Raw genomic sequence first — 21,107 nt, 5'->3', positions numbered from 1 at the left:
TATTTCGTCAATTTTTCATATTTTATTTAAAAATTGAGTAGTATTTTCAGAAATTTTAACATTCAGCAGATTTTAGATGTCATTTTAAGTATAATTTATTTAAAAAGTCAAAGAAAATGAAGTAAGAAGAGAAAAAAAGCAGAATGTCATGCTCACGAAAATTCGAGCATGACTAAAAAGCATTTAGTATGATATATATCAGTTAAAATAAAATATATTTATCAGTTGCTGCTAGTTTTATAGCGTAAGCGGTGTATGGCAATGTAGCAATTTATTAAGGTTGCTTTTATCCTCAGTCTTTGGCTAAATGTAAAGTTATAAGATATTATGTTTTAGAATTGCAGACAATTGTACAGGAAGTTACTAGTTTTTAAATGTAATTACACCGTAAATCTGTAATATTTGTAATAAATTTTATCATATTTAATAAATATCAATTTAATAATTTTCAGGCAAACAACAAGCCTACTGCTAAATCGTGTAACACAGAAAGAAACAAAGTTCTGTCTATTTCAATCAAAAATTTAAACAAAGAAGCTATCACAGGTAAAGTTGTGTTTAAATATACATATTCACAAAATTATGGTTGGAAAAAATGTAAAGTTTTTTGTTATCTTTGGTCATTTTATTACTCCCCTAATGTGGACCTAGTCTGCAGAGTATGGCAGTTCCTGACGAGAAAAAGAAAGTTTTATCTTTGTTTAATTAATTACTGTGCGTGGGACAAATTATACCAGCGTTTGTAAACAGAATCGCTTGTGCACCTGTCATACTCTGCGGACTGGATGTGGACTGTGGGCATAAGCCAGTCTGCAATATACGGAAGATCTTGGTGAGATCTCACAAATGCAAGACATTATTGTTTTGTGTGCATAATTATAAACGGGCAACAAAATTCTTCATGCAAGTTATCAATACTTATTATGATAGGTACAGATTGTTTGAATAATTGACGTGCATTACTCTTGGTTTGTAAACAAAAGCGCACATGCACCTGGCCACCTGCTATACTCTATATACTGGCATATGGAAGCAGCTACCATGGAATAATAACTAACCATTACAATTCCAGGCCCACCTTCTGCTCCTAAAGGCGACAGATCAAATTTTGCTTCAAAACAAAAGAAGAGAGAAAAAGATTTCAAAGCACAACTTGTGGTTCAAGATAGCCTACATCCATTGTCTACATTGGAACACAGGTTGGTTTGTCTTTGAACTTGGGTTGGTATAAGTTTTTATTCAGGAGTGCAACTGTTTTTGCCATTGGTTAGGCACTTTGAATTTAACATGAAATTGTATTGAAAATGGAACCAACTTCTATTTAAACAAGAGAATAAATTAAAGAATGAATACGTGTAACTTATACACCTCGTGCCTGCTTACAAGTTACAATGTGTGTAACTTATTTATCCTCGCATGGCTGGGCAACAACAGTTGTTATAAGATGACTGTTCTGGTTCATACACCTCGTGCTCGCATACAAGTTACCACTATGTAACTTTGTGAGTGATTGTTTTTCTGTATGTCTAACAGAATATACACCCCATTAGTCACCACATGTTTGGAGCAAACCACATGTTTGCCCTTAAAGGACACACCACTACTACTGGTGGCAATACTTCAGACACCCCCAGACACCAACAGTATATTTAAACACCAAACTTCTTATTATATAAATGTAATATATGACCAATACCACAGGTTGTCCAGCAATTTATCCATTCTTGTGCCGTTGTTGAAACGATCTTGTCCAAACAATCTTCTGCAGATTGAAAATCTTAACAGTGCTGGAAAGGTAACATTGTATGTCATTTTGATAATCTTGTCTCATCTAACACCGAGGATGGTTAAAGTTGATTAACTGAAACTGCACCATCCTCAGTGTTAGATGAGACAAGAGTGAGTGTTATATAAAGACCAGCTTGGTACTTGTAACACTCACTCTTGTCTCATCTAACACTAAGGATGGTTAAAGTTGATTAACTGAAACTGCACCATCCTCAGTGTTAGATGAGACAAGAGTGAGTGTTATATAAAGACCAGCTTGGTACTTGTAACACTCACTCTTGTCTCATCTAACACTGAGGATGGTTAAAGTTGAATAACTGAAACTGCAAAGGGCAAATGCACTATATTTTGACTCTACTTAGTTGTATAGATGCTTAACAGTAGGGTAAAACCTGGTTCAGATTTAAAAATGACATGTGATCATCACATAATTGCCTGCATGGTTTTAAAACAAGCTCTGTTCTGACTTCTTTAAACTTTAGCCACACATCAACGAGCTTGAGAAATTCACTCCACAACTTGGCTGTTCCCTCTCCCCTCCCCAACAACTTGGCTGTTCCCTACCGCCTCCCCAACACCCTCAGTTCACCCAACTACGGATCAGGCAACGAAGAAAGAAGAAAAGATCGGAAAACTCCCTCATACTTCCCATAGCATCAGCGTCCCATCTTATTCCAAGACCTAATTCAAGGTGAATCAAAGTTATTTGTTGTTTAAAAATAAATTTTGGATAAGATGAGTTAATGGCATTAGTTAATATATTGCTTTTACATTTCTTGATGTCGGATACCTTTAACCGCATATATTTGGCAAAGCAAATAACAAACATTGCTCCACCCCAGTGGTCACTAATAAGTTGTAGCACCCCGGGTGTCAGAGTAATGGGCCAACTCTGGCCTAAATCCCAGGTACCATGCGTGCCATGTTGTAGGACTTCACTTACACATAATACAATAAATCAGTTATATATCTCGGCCACTTTTTTAAGTAAACATCAAATTCACAGGCAGGTAAAGGACCTCCCTCCTTTATCGTCCGCTAGAGGCTTAAGAGCACTTCCTAGTGGTGGAAAATTAAGTCCGGAGCAACGAGAGTCAACGGATAATGGTTTTGTTGAAGGAGATTCTGTTGGGTAAGTTTGTGGTTCTGATTTTTTTTTGTAGCTGTGATTTTTTTACTAAAAATAATTCTTTTCTTTTTATTGTTTTACCAAAATCACCAAGGAGTTATTTTATTGAATGATTCAAACTCCTTTTATCCTCCCATGGCCGGAGAACGACAATCGTTATAACACGGGTGTTCATTCATCTTGTGCCAGCTTACAAGTTACCAAGTATATCACTTGGCGGGTGTTTTTTTTTAAGTGTCTTGCCCAAGGACACATTCGCCCACAATAGTAGCAACGACGAGCCTTGAATTCATTACCTATGGGTTATAGATAGGCGTGCTAACCAAAAAACGCACCGTAGCACAGTAAAATAAAGATTTTCTCATTTTTCCTCCAGACAAAACGGAAACGAAGTAAAGCATCCTTTGTTACAAATCCACTCAAGCGAAACCACCGAACTTTCACCCATCGTTTCCTGTGGCGGGAAAATCTGTCTCGGACTTCCTGGAAAGTTGTCCAAACCAACAGTTGTGAATTTAAGGTGTGTTTTTATAATAGACCAAAGTTTTATAAACGCAGCAACTCAAATATGTGGCAGTAACTCAAAAAACAAAGTGAAAACCAATGTAGGCGCGAAACTTTTATAAACACAGGGGAGGCAGGGATAGACACACAATCCTGTGAAAAATCTAAATTATTGGTTGTAATGTTTACTGATTAATGCAGTGCAGAAATGGCGAAACTTTTATAAACCCAGGGGCTTTTCACAGGTGTTTATATAAGTTGTATTTGACCGACACTTCAGTATTTTTGACAGCTAGTTTTATATTTAACTAAAACTTTTGTATAAGTTAACTTGTGTTTGACCAAACTTTTAAACTCCAGCGTGCGACCTAAAGTCTCCAGCTGCATCAGACTAAACCGTCAACTTACCCTCCAAAACGGGTGGGGGGCTTCCCCTAGAACAGGACTACTAACTGCACCTGTACAAAAGTTATCACAAGAAGGTCCATACATTATAGAAGGGTCAGGTGGTCTAACTACTAACTGGGAATCATCTGAACAAATGGGTTCCAACAGCAATGTTAGACAAAGAAAATCAACTGGTAAGAAAGGGATCGGGGGATGATCGTGGTTGCATTCTATTCTATATGTGTGAGGTTATTCTGCAGGGCGTACCATGGGACCTGGGATTTAGACCAGAGTTGGCCTATTACCCCAACATTGTATATGCACATTCTATTCTATATGAGTGAGGTCCTACAATGAGACATGCCATGGGACTTAGGATTTAGGCCAGAGTTGGCCCATTACCCAAACATTGTATATGCACATGCTATTCTATATGAGTGAGGTCCTACAGTGAGGCATGCCATGGGACCTGGGATTTAGGTCAGAGTTGGTCCATTCCCCCAAAATTGTATATGCACATTCTGTTCTATATGGGTGAAGTCCTACAATGAGGCATGTCATGGGACATGGGATTTAGGCCACAGTTGTCCCATTACCCCAACATTGTATTTAAACATTCTATTCTATATGGGTGAGGTTCACAGTAAGGCATGCCATGGGACCTGGGATTTAGACCAGAGTTGGCCCATTACCCCAACATTGTATATGCACATTCTATTCTATATGGGTGAGGGTATTCTGCAGGGCATACCATGGGACCTGGGATTTAGGCCAGAGTTGGCCTATTACCCCAACATTGTTTATGCACATTCTATTCTATATGGGTGAGGTCCCACAGTGAGGCATGCCATGGGACCTGGAATTTAGACCAGAGTTGGCCCATTACCCCAACATTGTATATGCACATTCTATTCGATATGGGTGAGGTCCTACAGTGAAGCACGCCATGGGACCTGGGATTTAGACCAGAGTTGGCCCATTACCCCAACATTGTATATGCACATTCTAATCTATATGGGTGAGGTCCTACAGTAAGGCATGCCATGGGACCTGGGATTTAGGCCAGAGTTGACCCATTACCCCAACATTGTATATGCACATTCCATTCTATATGGGTGAGGTCCTACAGTAAGGCACGCCATGGGACCTGAGATTTAGCATTTAGGCAATGCTTTGTTCCCAGGGTATTACATGCTTTGAATAAGAAAATATAAGTGTTCTATAACATACACCAGCTGTGCTCTATATAAATATATAGGTGTATACATAAAATAAGTGTATGAAGTTATAAACCTATTCCATCGACAGAGGGTACAAGCAAAACCACAATATCTGAACATCATTCCTACGTAAATCTTTCAACCAACCTTAATGTTCCCATCACCTCACTTGGGCATATGTCAATGCAGGGGCCCAAGAAGTCAATTAAAAACTCGGTAAGTGGTTTTATGGGTTGAATGAATGAATGTAACTTGCTTTATCTCGCGTAGTCAGAAAGCGACAGTCGTTATAACACGGTTGTTCTGTTTCATTCACCTCGTGCCTGCTTACAAGTTATTACATATGTAACTTATTTATCCTCGCATGGTCGGAAAACAACAGTCGTTATAGCATGGTTGTTCTGTCTCATACACCTTGTGCCCCCTTATCAGTAACCATGTATCTGTATGCAACTTATTTATCCTCACATGGTCGAAAAATGACGCCACATATGTAACTTATTTATTCACGCATGGCGGGGCAATGACAGTCGTTAGAACACGTTTTTTTTTAATTTCCCTAATTTCTAATCAAAAACTTGGTATGTTGTTTTTTTGCGGGGGTGCCAGCTTAGTTTTCCGGCCCTTCATGTAAGGACAGTGTAATACACAGGATCTCAGAATAAAGCACAAATGAATCCTTCATAGTCACATTAGCTTTAGCGTTCATTGCCTTGGTCTTGGATAAGTTGTTTTGTCAAAATATAAGTTTTAGGACTGCAGGGGGTAGTAAATGTGTTTTTTGTAAAATCTTTTTTACTTTTTTGTAAAAAGTGTCGGTGTATATACATTAAGATAAAATTTCTGTCATTTTCATTTTTAAAAATTTGTAAAATTCAGACTTTTCTTGACAATGGACAAGTTTTAATATCAAGGGGTGTGTCTATAGTTTATTTACCACTGGTGTGTAGGCGCAGAGTGTCTGGTTATTGCCACTTGATATTTCATATCATCGTTGCAGCATATTGTGTGTTTTGTGTGCGTGTGTGTATGTGTGCGTGTGTGTTTTGTGTATATGTGTCCGGCGCCGTGGTGTAGTGGTTAGCGCGCCTGCCTGTAACCATTAGGTAATGCGTTCAAGGCTCGTCGCTGCTACCATTGTGGGTGTATGTGTCCTTGGGCAAGACACTTAACAGCAATTGCTCCAACCCAGTGGCACTAATGGGTTGTCCAAATTATCAGCCATACATAAAAAAAATGAAAAAATCCAAAAAAATAATCACCCACAAAGTAACATACATGGCAACTCGTAAGCTGGCACGAGGTGTTAAACCCGTGTGATAACGACTGTCGTTTTCCGGCCACGCGAGGATAAAGTAAGTTACATTCATTCATTCACATTCATGTGTGCGTGTGTGTATGTGTGTGCGTGTGTGTATGTGTGTGTGAGTATATGTGCGTGTGTATATGTTTGCGTGTATATATGTATGTTTGTGTGTGTGTGTGTGTGTGTATATGTGTGTATTATGTGCGCGTGTGTGTGTGTGTGTGTATGTTTGCGTGTATGTGCGGTAGAACTTAATGGATAATATTTACTTTGCGAGAATATGCTATGAGGTATCAACCATACAGTTGTCCACCAGCACCAGTTTATATAGTAATCATAGACGCCAAGACCTGGTAGGGTGGGCATGCCTACCCTGAAATTTTCCTACACATTAGCCCTTATAATATTAGTTATACTCATAAAATGGTGTTTAAATAACACAATGATGACATCCTTGTATAAATAACAATAGCAATTGTTACATTGAAGTACTTTGCCCCATTTATTATTAACAGTTTAACACCATATCACCCTGGTGAGCTTCTATTTGTATAAAAAACACTACATATACAATACCATTACAAATGGTATTTTTACAACAAGAAAACAAATCATTTTACCAGCATTGCAGCGCACCTACTAATATTTATAACAACAGCAATTGTTACATTAGAGTACTTTTAGTACGAACACCAATATATCACTTTGTATTTATATAAGAACCACTAGTTATACAATACCATTACAAATGATACTTTTACAAGAAATCAAATTATGTAGTGATCATTTATTATTCCTATTAACAACAATATAAAAAAGTTACATTTTTTTAATACAATCACCAATATATCACTTTGTATTTGTATAAGAAACACTAGTTATACAATACAAATGGTATTTTTACAAGAAGTGATTAGTTATTACTCCTAAAACTAACAATAGCAAGCTGCAGTCTCTTTGAACGCAAACACCAATATATCACTTTGTATTTGTACAATCGGCTCTAGTTACACAGATATTACAAATGGTCAAATCATTTTACGTGACATGTTTCGAACTTCGGACATTTTTTAGTTTTTAAAGCTCTTGGCAAACATTCCAAGAGCAGACGTCTCGTGTCCCATTGTTACTCAACAATTGAACAAACATCTTATGATGTCACAATGGGTTGGAATCCAATACCGCTGTCTAAGATTATAGGTTGGCGTTGGTTGGCGTATAAAAGGTGTAATTGGTCAGATAGGAATTACATGTACATAGATAAACACAGGTGTCTAATAGATGGTTATTAAGGGTTTATACCTTTAGTGTTATTAGTGGGTGAAAGGCTATTTCATTGTGTGGACTTTAAATAGATAATAGAATGTATATTGAAATAGAATATATAGTAGTGTGGGGGAAGATGGGACATCTTTTCATTCTATTTTCTCCTCTAATTTGATAGTAAACAAAGAACATTCAAAGAATTATAAAACCGTATCCTCACAACTCCCAAGGACCGTTGTTAATTGTTTAAAACACGATCAGGATATTTAGATATTATGTGCTGAAGGTGTCCCATCTTCCCCAATAGTACTATATACAGCTATTTATAGGTACTTGGTAGTTTTAGATTGTCATATCAGTAGTGTATATTCCATAATGCCGTACTTGCAATTGGAGCTGCCAGTGGATCTGTATATTTCTCAGGTGGTTTGGGTTTTACATTAACTTGTTTGGCTTATATATATTACAACCAATTCAAGGTTTTTGCTTTGTTGACACTTTGTAAAACTAGCTGTCAAAAATACTAAAGTGTCGGTCAAATACAACTTAACTTATATAAACACCTGTGAAAAGTAGTGCAACCAATTCAAGGTTATTGTTTTGTTGACACTTTGTAAAACTAACTGTCAAAAATACTGAAGTGTCAAAAAACTTAAAATTTAAATAAATTTTCCTTTTCTGCACTTACATTTTTATTTTTAACAAAATCTAGGGTGGGATTGTTAAAATGCAGTTATATTCACATTAATTTATGTTATTTCTATTAATATTAATATGATTTCTATAGAAATCTTTCCATGGAGACGCAAGCAACGTATCGGAGTCGACACGTCAACCATTAGGGGGCAGTATAACCACCTCCGCTCCGATGCGGCAACAACAATTCCATCGGAAAGTTCTGGAACGACAACGGATCAAAATGCTCAGTAAGTTTGTGCTGTAGATTGTGTTCCTTATGACTTTTGGTTGGTTTGGTATTTTATATGTGCATTACCCCAACACCCAGGGTGCTGCCATCTACACTAAAGCAGTTTATAAACACTCAATAATATAGATACTATTCTATAAGGGTGAGGTCTTCAGTGAGGTACACCGTAGACCTGGGGTGTAGGTATATTAATTTTTTCCCGTAGTTTTTTTAAATAAACTACTTTTACAATGCAGTTTTCATATTTAAAATTACATGCATTTTTGAAATACCTTTAAACAAATTTAAAAACCACCCCTGTTAACAGACAATTGGTTGGTTTGTTACATTAGAAGGTTAATTGTTACATCACAACAAGTTAATTACCATTAGTAACCAATAGTTGTGTCACAAACGTTTGTAACTTAATCTGTCGGTGAAATAATGGGCGTAGCGTTTGAAATACGAGTAGGATTGTTACTAGGCTGTTGTGTAACAATGAGGGTGTGTATGAGGTATTACATCTCATGCTTACTGTTGATTTAATATGTATGGTGTGTTCATACCTTATGTTCACTGTCGAGTTATAACTTGGGTGTCTTCTTATACACCAGACACACATGGTGTATTCATACATCTCATGCTCACTGTTGAGTTATAACATGGGTGTCTTCTTATACACCAGACACACATGGTGTATTCATACACCTCATGCTCACTGTCGAGTTATAACATGGGTGTCTTCTTATACACCAGACACACATGGTGTATTCATTCACTTCATGCACACTGTCAAGTTATAACATGGGTGTCTTCTTATACACCAGACACACATGGTGTTTTCTTCTGTCCTTTAAAAACCCAGGCTGATGTTTAGGCCATTTACCATGTTATTAATTTTAATTGATACAACAGCATTCATTTACCTGTTACTATGTGTATCCATGTTGAATGAATGAATGTAACTTACTTTATTCTCACATGGCGGGGCAATGACAGTCGTTATAACACGGGTGTTCTGTTTCATACACCTCGTACCAGCTTACGAGTTAGGAGTTACCATGTATGTTACTTTGTGGGTGATTATAATTTTGGATTTTTTTATGTATGGCTGATTATTTAGACAACCCATTAGTGACCACTGGGTTGGAGTAATTGTCGTTAAGTGTCTTGTCCACACATTCGCCCACAATGGTAGCAGTGACGAGCTTTGAACCAATAACCTCTGGGTTACAGGCAAACACGCTATCCACTTAGCCATTATTCACACAGGGTGTCATAGCCTACCCTAGGGAATGCATGTCAGTGTTAAGGTGGCTGTACACAGTATCCGACATGCGAATTCGCTTGCAAACCCATTACCGAGTTCCGCATGCGGCAGCGAAATCCGGACAAAACGGACGAATTCCGGATACTGTGCCACCTTTAGGCGCATATGTACTTTATGCTCACTGTATATTCATTCAGCTAAATTTCAACTTGTATTTCCAGAACCCCTAAGTGTAACAAAGACCCAAGGCAACATAACGAAGTTGTGCGAAATTGGAACAGCAGAATTGTAAGTTTTTGTTTTTACTTATTAGCAGTAAAAATAGATTCGCTAAAAACACAGAAAGTTTATCAAAATTTTTTATTAAAATTTAAAAATAATAAAATTCTGCTGCTAAAAATAGTCTTCAAAACAGAGAAAAATACAGAAAAACTTTTTTTTATTAAAAAAAAACACCAAAAACTGGCCATAATATTGCTTGTGGCGTCGTTTCAAGTGCCGCACTTATGCGACAACCCTAGCTCTCAGTTGTCGCTGAATCGCACCAACCCCCCACGAAACCTAATCCTCATTATATGTGGCTAATGTTTACATTAAACCCAGCCCACTAAAGCTTTGGCTTGCTCCATATTGACTCTCGTGTTATGGGAGTCTGCCATGAGAATAGGCCATTGTTATAACCCATGTTTCATAATAATGAAGGGCATTTACTCTCTTTCTACACTGCTGTACAGACATAATGGTTTAATAGCGCGCTAGCTGCTTTTTTGTAGGAATATGTTTTGTTCGGTTTCTGCTTTTTGGTATCACCATTTTACGGACGTAATGGTTTTTACTTTTGTATCGCTGTTTTTTGGTGGAATATGTTTTGTTAAGACTTTGTTTTGGCCTATTTTAAATACATTACAAACATAATGGTTTAATAGCGCGCTAGCTGCTTTTTTGTAGGAATATGTTTTGTTCGGTTTCTGCTTTTTGGTATCACCATTTTACGGACGTAATGGTTTTTACTTTTGTATCGCTGTTTTTTGGTGGAATATGTTTTGTTAAGACTTTGTTTTGGCCTATTTTAAATACATTACAAACATAATGGTTTAATAGCGCGCTAGCTGCTTTTTGTAGGAAATATGTTTTGTTAGGTTTCTACTTTTTGATATAGCTTATTTAGGAATATGTTTTGTTAAGACTTTGTTACGACTTATTTCAAATCATATTGATTTTATAGCAATTTGTAGGGATATGTTTTGTTAGGACTTTTTGGTATGACTTATTTTGAAGACATACATAATGATTTTATAGCAAGTTGTAAAAATATGTTTTGTTAGGACTTCGTTATTTGGTATGACTTATTTTAAAGATATATTAGTTTTTAGCTTTTTGTGAAAATATCTTTTGATAAGACTTTGTTATTACTTTTTTAGTGTTGAAGATATCGTTTAGTGTAGAAAAATATTTGCATAGAAAAAATTTAATATTTATTTATTTGGAAAATAATTTCTTGGATATTGGATATTTATGGCTATTTATTTAAATGTGGATACTGTTTATGGTTTTTGTGACACCATTGAGTATTTAGAGCAGTAGGGTGTCATCATAGAAGGAAACTCTATTTTTAGTTTCAAGAATATTTAGACAGTTTTTGTAAAAAGAATTAGTTTTGTATAAAAAGAATTAAAAAGTTATAATAAATTCATTTTATTTTGTTAAAATGCAAGTAAAAATCGTGGGTAATAAACAAAATCTGGCCTACATCCCAAGTCTTTTGGTGCTCTAGGACCTCACTCTTATAGAATAAAAGTAAAAAGTGAAACATTTTATTTATATTTAAGATTAACATCCACTTTCAAGGGGTAAACCTCGCTTTGAAAATGCAAAGCACTTAAAAGATTAATCCGTTTAGTTTTGTAGTTGATGCGGTTGGTCTCTTACTACATCACTTTACCCTTTCACTTGAAATAAAGTGTTCTGTGAGGTCATAGAGCAAGTATACTTGTAGCCGGCCCATATGAGTGGCCACTCTAACTTTCAAACCCTAGCTTTTACTACCAGCAGTCAGTCATAGTAAAATTTCTGTAACAATGTAAGGTCTATGTATTTCTATGGAATTTTATAATAAAAATCAAAATTTTTAAAATTGTATATGCATACATTAAAATAGCATAAAGATTGATAGTATGATAGATCTATAGTTTATGAGTTATTACTCTAACTTTCAAACCCTGGCTTTTACTACCAGCAGTCAGGCTTAGTAGTTGAAGTTGTATTTACAGCAGTCATAGGTTTAGTTTTAAACTGATGTTGTGTTATACCCCATGACCAGAATAATATATACTATAATAATAAGCCTGTAAAACAATCGCTATAAAACGAGTGTTCTGTTTCTACAAGCTATCCATGTATGTAGCTTCGTGAGCGACTATTTTTTTTTTTTTTTTTTTTTTTCAAGTAAAGTGTATTTGAGGAAAAGTGTCAGATTAATGCGTCGCTGTGAAATAAAAAACTGCTTTGAACTTGGTTTGGGGAATTTTTGTACTTGAGTCATGATAATACAAGTCAATCATTGTCAATGGCATTTGTTCATTGTTTCGTAACAATTGAGAACAAAGGCTACTCAGAATACTTATGTTCTAGTTTGATTTGAAATTAATCGATTTAAAAGTTTAGTTTTGTTTGAAATATAATATATAAAGTAAAGTGGTTTGTTTAAACAGGTGCAAAATTTTTTAACAGATTCGTTTTGCTGTAGTTTTGTAACATTATAATAAAGTTATCTTTTTAAAAGAAGAGCAATTTTTAAGGTATAAACTGACTTAGGGTTAAATCTCAGGTTCCATGGCATGCCTCACTGTAGGACCTCACCCATATAGAATAGAATGTGCATATACAATGTTGGGGTAATGGGTCAACTCTGGCCTAAACCCCAGGTTCCATGGCATGCCTCACTGTAGGATCTCACCCATATAGAATAGAATGTGCATATACATTGTTGGGGTAATGGCAATGGGTCAACTTTGGCCTAAATCCCAAGTAGGACCTCACCCATATACAATAAAAACTGACCGTCAGCATAAAACAATTGTGGACCAGTCCTCTAGAATTGATTCTATTGTCTTATATTCCGGTAGCGACAGTTCATTGTGACATAGCGGTCCTTAATTGTGTTGTAACAATAGCTGATTGTTCTGTTAAATCCCAAAGTAAACACTTGAATTGTTGCCAAGTTTTGGGACCGCAAGTGCTTCTCTATTGTTTTACGACATATCTTGGTTTAGGTGCATGAAACAAATTTAGCTTAGCTTGAAAATGAAGTCAAATGTGATGTATAGATATATATATATTTTAGGTACATTTTCTACAACTTAAACTTAGATTAAGTTTTTTAAATTTTTTTTAAAATGAAGACCATTTTGTCATATACATATGTTGTAACTTTTGTGTTAAAACTGACCAAAAAATTTAAAAAAATGACTTTAAACTTATTTTTGTATCTTTTATTAAAAAGAGCCCAGTTTACTGTTAGTTTAGTTAGAATAATATATTTCTGTGGAAGACTGGATTCTAGAATGTAGAATTAGAATGGAAACTTTTCTTTATCATTCCATTATTACACAACAATGAAAAACAATCGGAATTCTGGAGAATCTGTTTACATCCCTAAACCTACTCGATTGCCGGGGATTCCCCAAAACCGGAACCCTTTAAAAGACCGTCAGAAGCTGCCACAAGAGGGAGGTGTTGAGGAGGGAAAACTTTACCGAATCAACGCTAGTTATAGAGCCAGGGACGAGCCAGGGGATTCCCCTGGTGTAAGAGGATCATCTATCACGAAACCGACACCCCCAAAAACTGTGACGTTGAAATTTAACAGAGAACCGACAAGAAACCGTGAAAATCTAAAAAGTATCGAAAAACGGACGAATAATTCAGAAAGTCGGAAGAAATTATTAAAACCAACGACCACTTATAAACCTGTTCCTAAAAATGGTGAAAAAGTTTACGATACGACAGCGTTGACGTCTAAAGTTTACCCGAACGATGTTTTGGCTTCGCTTAGAAAGTTGAGTTTGATTGAACCTTTCTTGGGTAAAAGTAAGAATTTTCATGAAAATGAAAATAAAGAAAAAACGGTTGAAAATCCAAGTGATAGTGGGTTAGGTACGTTGGCTTCTTCTGATCATGTGAATATGGATAAACCGGCAAAACGAGTCGCATTCCAAGAAAAACTAAACAATTTCCTGAGTCCGAGGCTGAGTCAGCATAACTCGAGTTTCGACAAAAATGAAATAGCAAAGTCGTTGTCTCGGACTCTACTCTGCGATGAAATGTACATTGATGATGTCATAATGGCCGGTGATGCGAATCCTGTAACCATAGCAACCTCTTCGTCCTCGGTTGTCAGTAGCAACGAGCGGAAGTCAAGTTACATCACCCCACCAACTGCAACCCTCGTTGATATTTCCACCGGGGGCGTAGTGGAGCACACAGAGATATTTGATGATGATGTCATAATAGAGAACAATCATCAGTTCCGTTGTGCCCCACCCTCGTTTTATTACAATCGTAAAATCAAAAGAAAAAAACAAGAAGACGAAAGTGAGAGAGAAGCTTTAAAAAGCCAAGCAAGAGAACATATCCGCTCGATACTAAACTCAACATCATCTGATAAAACAATTCAACTTGAACCAAAACAATCAACCTATCATGACATCACAAAGACAATTTTTACAAAAAAATCAGAAAAATCCAATTCTGAAAAATCTCGACCAATCAGTGTCTCATCCTCCATGACATCATCATCTCTATCGTCCAATGAGAAGCTCCCACGGGGGCCGAACCCGACCCCCTCGTTAGAGCACCACCGTTTCCAGATCTTCCCGACTTCCCTCCCCCATACCTACCATGCTTACACCTCATCCTCCTCCCAACCCACAGTGATAAACATGGAGGAATTCCTCCGGAGCAACGTAAACGCGATGCGGATCAAAAGAATGAAATCTAAGATCGCAATGAACCGGAAAACTCCTCATACGATCTCACGGGACAAAAATGGTCGCCGGTCCCGAACTATGACCAACGGGTGCTCGCTAAACATAAGCGCGGCTAAACTTTTTGACACTGATGATGTCATACCTGATGATGTCATACCTGATGATGTCAGAAATGGTGATGCCATAAACAGTGATGTCATAACTGATGAGGTCAGAAATGGTGATGTCATAACTGATGATGTCACAACTGATGATGTCACAACTGATGTGGGAGAAACTTCCAATGATGATGAAGTCATTCGTGATGTCATAAATCATGTGACAAATCCCAACCAATCCGAGGATCACGAAAATTCCAAAAAATTAACGGAAGATAATTCTAGAATAGAGCCATCAATGACAAAACAACCTCTGCAAGCTTTGTCTATTACATCACAAAGGTCCGCTACCTATGATGTCATACAGAAACCTATGGCATCGGAAACAACACCATTAACAATCAGAAGACACTCTGGTGTGGGAAGATTAAGCCCGCTGAAAGGAATTCGTATTTTACGGCGAAAAATCTCAGTGAAACAATATGATAACCCAGAACTAGAAGATAAGCAAAGCTCAATTGTGCTTCTGCTGAAAGGATTAAAAACTCACGATGAGGTTTATAAGCTTAATACTGCCACTAATACAGACACTTCCATGTCACCCTTGAGGATAATTATCCCAGCTAAAAGTATTGGGGAGGGGGAAGAAGGGACAGCTAGGTCTCGCATAATCCCGAGGTTTAAGTTGTCTTCCTTACCAAACTCGAAAATAATTTCGAAACCACTCAGTTCAAATATCACAGAGCGTGAGCGCCAGCTAGACGATGTTACTGGCGTTTCCGTCGGTGATTTTTCAAAAGTTCCGTTAAATGTTGAAAAAATGTTTGAAAACCAAAACTCAGGTTTCCATATTTTAAAGGAGGGCGGAGCACAGGGCTTGAATTTCCTGGATTCCCGGCGATCCTCTGTAAATGGGGAGGAAATGAGCCCACCCGAGCCAAAAGGCCTGAAGCGCCGCCGACGTGCACAGTTAGGCCGCAGTGAGGGCTCCAACGGTGAGGTTAAAGTGAAAATAACAGCAGGGGGCGGGTTTAAGTCCAATGTAGCGAGGTACAGCCTCCTATTACGACAGAAAAACAACCTTCAGAAAATATATGAGGACCAGGGGAAGCCCCAAAAGCAGGAAAAAACGTCTTCAGACGAGGAAAATGTTATTTCTATGGTCAAACTAAGAAGCGATGAACCAGAACCGACCACAATCGAATGTTCGTCACGGTTACTCGGTCGCACGAGGTCACAGCTCAAAGTTTTGGACTTCCCCCAAAGTGAGACACTCCCGAACTACACAACTGATTCCTTTGTTAGGGAAACCCCCCAAGATGATGACTTCGGCAAAAGATCTGTGACATCACCAGAGAAAACTCGTCTTCTAAGCTACAACAACTCGATAAGTCCTTTCAATTTCACCGAACACTTAATCACAAGATCACATTCGAGTTTTAACCTTCTGCCGTCTATACAGCAAAACTGGGGCGATAATGATAATGAAGAGTAAGTGGCAAACTGAGAGTGGCATTAATGTTATAACTCCTATGTTAAGCCGAAAGGCATGTACTATTACAGCTGCCGGTGACAGACTGTTGCAACCTGAAAAAAGAAAACAATTGTTACTCTCTAATAAAAACATATACGTTATTGCACTCAGACAATTTAACAAGTGAACACCAGAATTTAGAAATTAAAACAAGCGTGTCTATTTATTTCATTAACATTATACCAATTATATATTGTAACACTAACCTTTATTGTAGCGGCAGTGGCCTTCCAGAGACAGGCACAGCATCATACAGACTAACGCACGATGTATCATTTGATGAGGGAAGCCGATATAATGGTGGATATGCATTCGCTGATGAACAAAGAGTATCAGCATTAACAGGTGATGTCATAATGATTATTGTGTGAATCATAATGACTGTTTAGATTTAGACTATTTAGTATTCAAACTATTTAGTATTTTAAGGGATCATATAAAATTGTGTGAATTTTTTGTGAAGATATCATAATAAATATCGCTTGAATTTTAAGCACTGTTTAGACTATTTAGTATTCAAACTATTTAGTGTCACAACATACTTGCATCTTCTGGCCCTTTTTGCCACTCACCAAATTTTGAAATCCTATATTTTACAATATATAATGCCATAACTTTTCAAAGGTATTGTTATTTCTCTGCTTTTATAAAAGTTTGACCCCTATGCATGTACATATAGGTTAAGAGTCATGATATAGGTTATGCATGGCTACTACTCAATCCCATTTGGTAGGTTGTAAATGTGTTTATTAAAATATACCACCAGATACATTCTCTAGTCTAGTTACTCAAATCAAACATGGGGCCACTCTTTTAAGTGAAAGGCATGGCTAACACCATCATACTCATACAATAAATTGCATTGCAAAGCTGATCGTATCTTTACCTTTAGGTGGGACCTCTGCCACAAGGAACAAAGCTAATCTTACCTACCTCAACCATGAGCATCAAAAGTAAGTGTTTTTTATGAATGAATGTAACTTATTCTTTTGTAGGGGCGATTATCGATATAACATGGGTGTTCTGTATGCATAACAGTGGTGTTCTAATAATTAGAAATTATCTGTTAGTATTTTTTGTAATTTAAAGTATTAAACTGTAAAATCAGCAATATATCACTCGTGTTATAAAGACTATCGTTGCCTTGCCATGCGAGGATAAATAAGTTACATATGTGGTAACTCGTAAGCAGGCACGAGGTGTATGAAACAGAACACCCATGTTATAACGACTGTCAATGTCCCGCCATGTGAGGATATACAAGTTACATAGGTGGTAACTTGTAAACCAGCGGGAGGCGCTTGAAACAGAACATCCGTGTTATAACGACTGACGTTGCTCCACCACACGATGATAAACAAGCTACATTCAATGAATCACCACAAATGTTAATCCATCCTTATATTTTACCAGTCCATCACAGACAAGGCTGGAAAAGGTGGATCCCCCAACCCGAGAACGGCACACCCCAGTTACTTACAAGGAAACGATGCCGTTGTCGTTAGTGAGGATTGAAGAACGATGTAAGAATGTGTTGTTTGTTTTTTGTATCTTAATTCCATAGGTGTTGTAGACATTGCTCCAACCAAGTGGTAACTGATTGGTTGTAGCACTAAAGGTGTAGCAGTAACGAGCCTAAGGTGTAAGTTTTGTTTGTTGTTGTATGTTAATATTGTATATGGGTGAGGTTCTACTTTTGAATAATATGTTTCTGAGATTGTTAGGGATAGGGGTCTCTAGATAAGACATTTAACCTATATTGCTCCAATCCAGTGATCACTAATGGGTTGTACCACCCAGGGTGTTGGGGTAATGGGAAACTCTGGCCTAAATATCATGTCTCATAGCGCGCCAAAACATTGTACCTAACCATAAAGAGTAAAGACTTTTATTCCATTTAAATAACAAACATTTTTTAATCGCAGTGAGTTTTGACTCACCTCTTGGGCGCCACCCGACGTCTACTGGCTTCTCCATACCCACCACCACACGAGGGCAGTCAGCACAAGGAGGGAATCATCCATCCCCATCCACCCCCATCAATAATGGTGGGACAGTGACAACATTTCGTCTTCATAAGGAAAGACAGAACTGGAATTATAGAGCAGGAGGTTGGTGGTGTTACAGAAGCTTTATAAGATGTTTGAATAAATGTGGCTTGCTTGCGGTTGTGTGCTGGGTCCTCATGACACAACAGTCCTTAAGACACAAGCAGTGGCACAACAAGGGGGGTTTAGAGGGTCGCGACCCCCCCACCCCTTATAAACTAAAAAAAAATTAAAAAAATTGTTTTTTAACATTTTTTGATTAAAACCCTTTCCTTATTTTTTTTGTGGCTGCGCCACTGGACACAAGTATTCTGTTTCAGACCCCACGTGCCCGCTAACGAGTTACCACGTATGTAACTTTGTGGGTATTTGTTTTAATGTGTGGCTGACAGTTTGGACAACCCAATAGTGACCACTAAGTTGGTGCAATGAACGTTAAGTATATGTTGACCGAAGACACATAAGCCCACAATGGTAACAGCACTAAGTACCATATTCAGGACCCTTTTGTTGTGAAGTGCTTAGCATTAACTGTCATGCATATTGCCAGCTACTCTAATCTCAAAAAAACCACATTAATATTACATCACAATACTCATTGTTACATACACAGACCTTAGTGTCAATGGTGGGGGTTACTATGGGTCAACACCCATCCAGCCAGGTGGTCGAGCAGAACCAAGTGGTCTCGGTCCACTGAACATCAGTCCTGCTTCAAATTTTGCCCACAGGTTGGCAGCATCGAGAGATAAACAAAGCAGTGCTGCAAAGTAAGTTGTTAATGTTTGGGTAAATACTAGTTGTGCAAACACAGTAGCAAGCTATGTGAAGTTATACAGTTATACACTAATACACATATCAGTAATGCATGCATAACAATTCCTCATATGTAAATAATAGTAATGCATGTGTACACAGTAGCTATGCATAGTAGTTATATGTACATGCAAACATATCAGTTATGCTTGTATACATAACAGCTCATGTGTACACAGCAATTAAGCATGTATTTATAGCAATCGCAAATCTGCTTCATGTGTGGACATGGTAGTTCCCTTCTATAAAATGTTTAGCCGTTACTCATTGTGTGTATAATAGACAATAATAAAAAGGCCAAAATAAACAGCCAAGTCCAAGAAACTTGCTGTACAGCTTAAAAAATTATATGAAACAGTAATGGTTTAAAAAGAGTGTTACAGGAAACTAATAACATTCATCTATATCCACAGAACGAGATTATCAAGCAGGTATGGAAGTCGTAATGATGGTTCCCCTCAATCTTATGGCAACTCAAGCAACAAGGATTCACATTATGCTGACCCTTGTATAGCGGCGCCCCCATCTTTCCAACAGCGTCTTACAGAACTAAGCATACTAGAATCAGACACAATAAAATATGAACGTAATCGGAAGTTAAAACGAAAGAAAAATCAAGATAAAGATTCTTAACCAGATTTCAACTCATATTGGGCTGCTGAAATTTACATTCTAATTAACACATATTTTTGGCTAAAAATTTGTAATAGCACAGACATGGACATTACCCTACCACCAGATAACACATAATTTGCACATCTAGCTGCTTTTTGGTCAAGCATACACGGTTACTTACAAAATTTTATGTTTTTCGATAAATACTATTTTTGTATTCTGTAAGTTAAGTGCAGTTATATGTATTGTTGTTTTCTTTATCTTTTACACAGGCCCTCTGTGTTTTTCAAAGTTTTTTCATATGTTTTTATGCATTTAAAGTTCAAAACTCCACTGTTGGAATAAATCCAGTGTGATTTGTGTTAAAATTTATCTTTTCTTTAGTTATAAAAATGCAGACGTGTTTTTAGCAGGGTCCGTATATAAACATGTTAATATACGGATTACGGACTCCGGTTTTTAGGAATGGAAAAGCAACGCATGGAGGCGGAGCTGTGAATTTAAATTTCCCGCTCTTTCATAGAGATAGTATACCATATCTAACTTTAGATCGCAAACAAAGTATAAACGTTATTTATGCCTGTAATATAAGTCAAGACAGTCGAAAAGTTCACTATTGTTAGCTTAGGCGACACAACCGTTGTTTAATGTTCACAAATAAAGTTAAAGCTAAAATTTCGCTCTAACATTACTAATATACGCTACTGTCTATAGTATGAAGTGGTTTTAATGAAATTCTGTCCACTATGCAGAATTAAATAGCATATATGTGTTATATAAAGGTTTATTTGGTTGTTTAGTTATCCTATTCCTAAAAACAAGCATTGAAACTAATTTTACTGAGTAAAACCACGCCCATAGCCACCGCTATTCAAATCTGTAAATATTCCCACGCTTCAAAATACCGACATCTGATTGGTCTAAAGTCTCAAACACTTCCGGTGTGAGAATCAAGGTAAACCGACACACCCGATGCACGAAACAGCTGTTCGACCAATTTAATAGCTATGTATGCAATTTGGAGACGTATGTTGTGTAAATTAGGACAGCCAGGAGCGTAAGCAGTTATATTACAGACAGTATGCTGCGATAAATGACATTTTAGGATGTCTAAGCGTAATATTCGTTCCGGTTTTCGAGTTTTAGTAAAGTGTAAGTTTTCATACTTGTGTAAAATGAGTTTTTTCAGTACAGATATACTTCATGCTCTTGAATAAAACCAGTTACGTTA

At 37.1% G+C, this 21,107-nt stretch overlaps 1 protein-coding gene across 3 annotated transcripts; it reads left to right on the top strand.

Annotated features, from left to right (window-relative positions):
• Nucleotides 1-28: 28 nt before the first annotated feature.
• Nucleotides 29-20,244, top strand: LOC149734441 (uncharacterized). 3 transcript variants are annotated; one of them, XM_089880985.1, is made up of 17 exons: nt 29-186; nt 453-546; nt 1,073-1,199; nt 1,702-1,795; nt 2,271-2,479; nt 2,795-2,920; nt 3,294-3,437; nt 3,782-4,002; nt 5,117-5,244; nt 8,388-8,526; nt 9,999-10,065; nt 16,615-16,742; nt 17,290-17,350; nt 17,811-17,920; nt 18,323-18,508; nt 19,059-19,215; nt 19,675-20,244. In XM_089880985.1, exons 1-17 carry the CDS (start codon nt 169-171, stop codon nt 19,892-19,894), a joined length of 2,229 nt encoding a protein of 742 aa, XP_089737111.1. In that variant the 5' UTR covers nt 29-168; the 3' UTR covers nt 19,895-20,244. The 3 variants fall into 3 exon arrangements, with proteins under 3 accessions (XP_089737111.1, XP_089737110.1, XP_089737109.1); XM_089880984.1 differs by lacking the exons at nt 29-186; nt 453-546; nt 1,073-1,199; ... (6 more) ...; nt 8,388-8,526; nt 9,999-10,065 and adding exons at nt 10,086-14,915; nt 14,976-16,354; XM_089880983.1 differs by lacking the exons at nt 29-186; nt 453-546; nt 1,073-1,199; ... (6 more) ...; nt 8,388-8,526; nt 9,999-10,065 and adding an exon at nt 10,086-16,354.
• Nucleotides 20,245-21,107: the final 863 nt, after the last annotated feature.

The sequence above is a fragment of the Ciona robusta genome, chromosome 7 (genome assembly GCF_009617815.1).
Source record: "Ciona robusta chromosome 7, ASM961781v2".
NCBI classification, from domain to species: domain Eukaryota; kingdom Metazoa; phylum Chordata; class Ascidiacea; order Phlebobranchia; family Cionidae; genus Ciona; species Ciona robusta.
Note: the sequence above shows the minus strand (reverse complement) of the source record. Positions and strands in the feature narration are given on the sequence as shown.